Raw genomic sequence first — 7,500 nt, 5'->3', positions numbered from 1 at the left:
TGGAAATCCATCAAGCCATTGGAGTGTTAGGACTGTTATGATGTCATTATTTGTTCATGTGTACTCGCGCATGGTCATCAGGCCATTGTCTTGTTATGTCATGATGTCATGATTTGGTCACGTGTACTCGTGTACCGTACAAGTTGCACTCTATTCTCTTTCTCTTCACCATTTTTTTTACTGAATACCACAGAACCATCCGATGCTGCACAGCGGGGGCGGTGGCATACTGGATGGAAGTGGGGGCGGGGCAAAAGTAACTCCTCCGACCAAAGGTATCGTACCATGCTGATTACTGGAGAGTCGGCCTTTTCCTTTCCATCTCCGAAAGTATAATGTAATAATATCGTTCTCCGATGCTCGACTTGTCTTTGGGTGGCTGGGAACATAACAGCCATTACGTTTGACCATAAGGTCTTGGTTCACAGTACACGTTAGTCAACTTTGAATTCAGTAAACTGTGCTACAAGGGATATGTATTTTACATTGATTCAAAGTGAAATATCTAATGTTTAGCAAAAGTAAAAAAAGAGAAGAAACACATGAAAACGAGTTATGCAGCAACTATCCGTGACTTTAACAAGAGGATAAACGGCCCGAACGTGTGATAAAAGGGCACGCAACTGACAGGCTACTGAGACAATCAGCGACCCGATGCCGTTTATCATCTTGTTACAGTCGTGGATAGTTGCTGCATAACTCGTTCTCATGTGTTTCTTCTCATTTTTTACATTTATTACTGGCTCAGTATCCGAGTTTAAAGTTTAGCAGAAGGAACCACACAAAGGGAAGAAAATCTATCCACCAATTTCAGGAAGCGCCCCGTACAGTATTAATAGTTATAGCATACAAACACGTATGCACACACACACACACACACACGCACACACACACACGCACACACACACACACACATATACACACACATACACACATACACACACACAAACAAACAAACACAAACAAACACACACATACACACACACATACACATGCACACATACGCACACTCAGTACCTGTCCAGGCTAATATTCGGTGCCTTTTTAGTCGCTGGTCGCGCGGGGAGTTCTAGAGCGGCACACTCCGGCCTATTCGGATCATATCTCTTGGAAGGAATATTCCTTGACAGTGAGAACAAGCACAAAACAGAAAAAACACAATGTCCTTTTGGTCTTCCAACCAAGAACACCAGTGAACAAATATCTTGCCCACGGTCTCAAAAGAGCCACTACAGGCAAATAGAGATTTTCATAGATTTGAAAAAGGTTGAAATCGAAGACTTCCCTCAAGCTGTACCATGGGCATTGCCACCGGAGCGGTTGGTACGGTTTTCATCGGACCACTCGGGCCTTTTGTAATTTATCATTATTAGGGAACTGATGGGAGCTGGGCGATCGATCGATTGCAGTACAGGATTGTAGTGCATGAGCAGTGCTGAAACCGAGGCCCTTGGTCGGTTGAGCTGCTCTTGCCCCGCCTCCACTGCCATCCCTATGTGTATCCCTGTGTGTATCTCTGTGTGATTTTGCCAGTGTTTGCACCATGATGGTTTGTGGCTATTTTGGAAAAAAAATGAAGAAAAAGTGGATAAATGATGTACGCAGCACACACACCAGGTGACAATGGATCCGTACTATTGATCACCAGCTGACTATCATTTCCAGTGCATACACACTTTTTTCTCTCTTTTTTTCTTCCCTCTTCGCTACCTTGTCATTGGGAAGAACTTTCCGTTTGGATTTTGCGAAGAGAAAACAAGCAAAAAAAAGCCCTGCATGTATCTTGTGGTATGTGTACGGCTCCCAGGGACAGACTGCAGGTACAGTCACACCTCGCTCGATAACACAGTCACTGCGCCTTCCCTTCCTTGTGTTATCTCTATAACTTAGAACCTTCCTAGTTGGAAGGCTGTTGGAGTGTGCATCCAAGCTGTGCTAGAGCTGTTAGCCAGTTAGTTGTAGAACGTCAGTACCGTCGGTCAGTGCCGTGCAATGTTATCGCACGACTTTATTGTTCAGTAACTGGTGGTGTTAGTGGACAGTATAGCGCAACTTGTAGTTCCTTGGTCCTTTCTCTTTTGTATGAATAGTAAAAGAGTCATCAGAAGAAGAAAGAATCATCCATGTTCCACATTTCCATTAAAATTCTCATCAATACGCGAAGAACAGTCAGCCAGTAATAGTGCTTTTCTAGCGTGGAGTACTAGAATACTGATATTTCACAACTCCCTGTCTTTTTTTAATTTAAGAAAACCCTTTGCGGTGCATCAGTCATTTACGACTGATATTTTCTGGGGGTGGGTTGTATGCTCCCAGCTCTTGTGTACATCGTCTGAATGGGCTGAGAATTGGCACGCACATAGTAGATACATAGGGGAACAAGCTGAAGGGGTAAAAGACCCGGGGTCCAAACTGAAACTATTGAGTTATCCTCGATCGTAGTCAGCGTTTCGACGCGCGGCGAAGCGCAGCGGAGCGCATCCTCTGCATACAAACTAAAGCCGCGTGCCCCATCTGACTGTATACTTGGGAAAAGAAACGATGTCTTGTTGCCGAAGTACAACACACTTGTTTCTTGTCGTTTGAAAATGGACGCGGATCAAGCTCTCAATCTCTTTCAGAACCTCGAGGCCGACGATGAGCCTCTGCCTGCTGAGAGCTCTGACTCTTCTGAAGGCGACTTCATGTCGTCGAGCGAAGAAGAAGAAGAGGTGGACTGAGAGCTTGACGGCTATGTCAGTAGTGAATTTTCCGATGACGGATCAGCTGACGATCAGGTGGACGACGATGTTGGTGATGAGCCTGTTCCGTTGCAGGGCCAAGGACAACCAAGAGGCGGAGGGCGTGGTGTTCAGCAGGGTGGAAGAGGACAAGGACAGGCAGCCGTAGCGAGGGGTCATGGCGGTGGTGCAGGTCGTGGCGGTGGCGCAGGCCGCGGTGCTGGCGCAGGCCACGGTGCTGGCGCAGATCGTGGAAGAGGCCGAGGACGCGGTGCTGGACTTGGTTACGCACCGTTGTCGTCCATGGATGTCGTCGATGACGACGGACCTCAGCAGATACCTGTGTTTCAGCCGTCCAGTGAACCTGCCTCCTCGGTTTGTTGTCGACTCGGAGGCGAGTGTCTTCAAACTATTTTTCACACCTGAAATAGTTGCAGACATTGTCAAGTTCACGAATGCCTACGCTGATGCTCACATCAACCAGCGCCCTTCCTACAAAAATAAAGATGGCCTATGGACAGCAACAACAAGTGCAGAAATGTACAAACTTCTTGCCTTACTTCTCCATATGGCTTACCTTCCTCGTCCCGAACTGGCTGATTATTACAAAACTACTTCTCTCTTCGCTGGTGGTTATGCCAGGCTGATGATACCATCCCACAAGCGGTTCAAGGCGCTGATGTCCTTTCTGAAGGTTGTGGATCATACAACTGAGAACCCGGAAGACCGTCTCCGAAAGGTGATTGAGCATTTTCGCCCAAAGTGTCGTACGTTGTTCAAGCCGTCACAAAACATCGCGGTGGACGAACGGATGATTCGGTGCAAGGACCGCGCATCTTTCATCCAGTACATGCCAGCAAAGCCGACAAAATGGGGGTTCAAGGCGTTTGCCCTCTGCGACAGCGCTAGTGCCATTCTGTGCGACTTTGAAATTTATACTGGCCAGGGCAATGCCGCAGGTGGACTGGCGCATGATGTGGTGATACGCTTGGTGGAGTATCTAGACAACCAGCACCATGTCGTGTACGTTAACAATTTTTACACGTCTGAGAAGCTGCTGATGTCCCTGAAGAACCTGAATACCAGCATCGTCGGAACAATACGACAGAATCGAATCGGCTTTCCTGCAGGAATGAAAATCGACTCGAAACGGTTCGAAAAGTGGGCAGCTCGGGGGACAATCCGCTACATTCGCGAGCAGGATGCATTGTATGTGCAATGGAAGGATAAGAGGTGTGTATCAGTCCTCTCCTCGATCCATAGGGGAAACAGCACTGTCATGGTTGCAAGGGAAACCAAGGATGCACAGGGTCACTTCCTACAAATTGACATCACTCACCCTTGGTGTATCACAGACTACAACCGTAGTATGGGTGGTGTTGACACGTTCGACCAGCTTATTGAAACATATCGCACGCTACGACGGACGAGAACATCGTGGAAAAGTATCTTTTATGATTTGATTGATGTTGCTGCAGTCAATTCTTTTCGCTACTTTGAAATATGGCGTGCTAACCACCCTGGTCAACTGCCACCTACAGCATACAGTCGGCATTCCGATTTTCAGTCTGGCCTTATTCGGCAGCTGGCTGAATTTGCTGTGGATGAGCCCCCGCCCAAGCGAACCTATGTCCAAGCTGGTGTCCACGCTCCACCGCCTCCAGCAGCACCAGCAGCTGAACAAGAACCAGCAGTGGCCGCCGTACCAGCAGAAGCAGCCGCACTAGAACCAGCAGTGGCCGCCGTACCAGCAGAAGCAGCCGCACCAGAAGTAGTATCAAGTACCATACACAGAATTTTGCCTGACATGTTGCTGGCACAAGACTGCACTTTGTAAATGCACTACAACGTGGCATCGTACCTTTCTAATGCGGACTGCGTTTACCACCATATGCAGTATAACTTGTATGCCAATCGGTGCTGCATATCTCACTATGTTTTGTTCCTTTTTCTCATGCAAACAGCAGACTCATGTATACACAGGGATGGTGACTTGGGCCTTTGGAATAATTTTTTCACAGTAGACCGGGTAGTGATATCGGCTGACATAGTGATGTTCAGCATGGCGTGTTCTAAATTTCCATTGGCTGGTGTATCCTTGTGAGTGTTGTTTCCTATCCATTTCCAGACTCTTTCTGGTGCAGACCACCTACTTTTGTGGAAAATTCAACCACTATATCTTAGAAGCCATGGTGATGGCTGAATTGGACCGTTCGTACTATCGTTGCCAATAGTAATTTGATATTTTCGTCAATATTACTTGGCAACAAAGCGCTAGACATTGTTTCATCCTATTCCTTGTTCTTTTCAGATGCGAAAAATGTGCTCATGTGTATATAAAAGTTGAACGGTTGTGGAGTTACAGTGATTCTTGTCGGAGTGGGTAGAAATGTGAATTTTAGGCCAAATCAGTGGCACCTCAAAGGGGTAATTACTAAGGAGCCCAACCCTGCCATGCCAGTTGCATGGACTTACGTTTGTCGCCGTGGTAAACCCCGTAATACAGTGCTGGCAACTGAAATCCGACCCCTGAGCGGTGCGCTCACATTCTTTGCATTGTGAGCGCAGGGGTTTCGCTCAGGAGGTCGGATTTCAGTTGCCAGCATTATAGTACTGGCTCAGAGCCTGGGAGTCATCTAGAATCCATCAATAGTATTGGATCAGCGGTGAAAAGGGTTAAAGACTCTGATGGAAAGAGTCAAACGGAGAACTGAGCGGGGGGTTTCGCGTGTGACAGTTACTTACATGATCTCTGCATTCGTCATCTGTGGCTTGCGACTGTGCATCCTCTTTCCAAGCATCTTGGAGACAAGCGAGAGGTGGCGTGCGCGCTCTTCATCCAGCTGCTTACCAATCTCATCTACACATACAGAAAACAAGACGTCACGGCAATATTTCTGCTCTGAATCAGGTCAATTCCAGACCGCTCTGTTATCCCACCTGAGAATTCACTGACTAACGTCGCCCACTGATCAAGCGAGAGAGCTTGGAAGCTCAGGGCCCTATGCTATGCTTTTTTCGCCTAGCTCATTGTGCATGTTATTAGAACTGATGGAAATGCTCTGCTTCTTCCAACTGCCAGTGGTGGAACAGCCCAAACATGAGTGTCGTTCGGGGCCATCAGGATGGATAGACGGATCCACCAGTAGATCGAACACCGGGAAAGAAAAAGACTGATAATAGAGAGGTTCCGGAGTACGATTTTTCGTGCCAAAATCCGTAGAGGCGCTACGGATTTTTCATACGTCGTTTTCGAGCAGTGAAATGTTCCGAAGTACGGAACTTCTGTGTTTGCCATCATTGCCTAGGTTACGATCCCAAACACGTCACATTCTCGCACTATGCCTTTAAATTTTGAAAAATTGTACCGAAACCAAAACCTTCCGGTTGGAAAATCGATGTTTCTCGTACCAAAATTTGTACGCGAAGAATCTTTCTGCACCCGATGACGCAAAATCTCCATACGAAACATCGTTCGTATGAAAGCCAGTCCACACGGATTCTCCGTGCAGAAAAATCGTATGGAGCACGCCTCGAAAATATCCGTAGCGCCCATACGGATTTTGGCACGGAAAATCGTACCCCGGAACCTCTCTAATGTTCAAATGAAAGAGATCTGGGGTGAGGAGATGAACAAACGGAAAGAAAAAAAATAGCAACCACGATGGGACTCGAACCCACAATCTTCTGATTCGAAGTCAGACGTCTTATCCATTAGGCCACGCGGTCAGCTTGGAATAGGTAACATCATCAGTCATCACTCACCCTTGTTGGTAGCGTTGTCTTCTTCATCTTCACTTTCCGATTCTGCAAAGCGACTGTCGATCTTGAACCGCTCATCAGCACCGACACGCTGCTGGAGACGCAGCAACTACAGACAAGAATGGACACACACCACCAGGACGAGAGAGAGAGAGAGAGAGAGAGAGAGAGAGAGAGAGAGAGAGAGAGAGAGAGAGAGAGAGAGAGAGAGAGAGAGAGAGAGAGAGAGAGAGAGAGAGAGAGAGAGAGAGAGAGAGAGAGAGAGAGAGACGAAGAGAGAGAGAGAGAGAGAGAGAGAGAGAGAGTGAGAGAGAGAGAGAGAGAGTGAGAGAGAGAGAGAGAGAGAGAGTGGAGAGAGAGAGACGAAGAGAGAGAGAGAGTGAGAGAGAGAGAGAGAGTGAGAGAGAGACGGAGAGAGAGAGAGAGAGAGAGAGAGAGAAGGAGAGAGAGAGAGAGAGAGAGAGAGAGAGAGTGTGAGAGAGAGATGAAGAGAGAGAGAGAGAGAGAGAGAGAGAGAGAGAGAGAGAGAGAGTGAGAGAGAGATGAAGAGAGAGAGAGAAAGAGAGAGAGACGTAGAGAGAGAGAGAGAGAGAGAGAGAGAGAGAGAGAGAGAGAGAGAGAGAGAGAGAGAGAGAGAGAGAGAGAGAGAGAGTGAGAGAGAGAGATGAAGAGAGATGAAGAGAGAGAGAGAGAGAGAGAGAGAGAGAGTGAGAGAGAGAGAGACAGTCAGACAGACAGACACAGATGGGCGGACACAGACGGACAGAAATGGTTTCCGTTTGCACCGGACTGACAGGTAACATTTGAGCTCGGTGAAAAACGTGCAAAACTAGGCCTCGCACCAGTTTCCATTACATCACTGTGTTTCTACAATCGGAGAGAGCTGTGGATGCCGGTGGTTGCTCATGACAGTGCTCAATGCAGATAGTCACTCTGCTTGTACATGTGTACGCAAAGTCGCATCAATACCACTTCCGGGAAGTCAGGGGCCGTGCAAGTTGAGGGCATGCAATCGTAC

General features: G+C 47.6%; 1 protein-coding gene and 1 non-coding gene across 2 annotated transcripts in view; both read right to left on the bottom strand.

Moving 5' to 3' along the window:
* The window catches only part of LOC135821187 (nucleolar protein 8-like), a 43,686-nt gene that overhangs the window by 7,508 nt on the left and 28,678 nt on the right, over window positions 1-7,500 (bottom strand). The window contains exons 8-10 of the mRNA XM_065334256.1: window positions 6,486-6,591; window positions 5,466-5,580; window positions 1,018-1,122 (exon numbers count right to left, since the gene is read on the bottom strand). Coding sequence (XP_065190328.1) covers window positions 1,018-1,122; window positions 5,466-5,580; window positions 6,486-6,591 — 326 coding nt within the window. The remainder of the gene's footprint in view (window positions 1-1,017; window positions 1,123-5,465; window positions 5,581-6,485; window positions 6,592-7,500) is intronic.
* On the bottom strand, window positions 6,377-6,449 carry Trnar-ucg (transfer RNA arginine (anticodon UCG)). Its single transcript has one exon. It is a non-coding gene; the product is annotated as a tRNA-Arg (tRNA).

This window comes from Sycon ciliatum, chromosome 7 (genome assembly GCF_964019385.1).
Source record: "Sycon ciliatum chromosome 7, ocSycCili1.1, whole genome shotgun sequence".
Taxonomy (NCBI): Eukaryota; Metazoa; Porifera; class Calcarea; order Leucosolenida; family Sycettidae; genus Sycon; species Sycon ciliatum.
The sequence above is the reverse complement of the archived record's forward strand: the minus strand, read 5'-3'. Positions and strand labels throughout refer to the sequence as shown.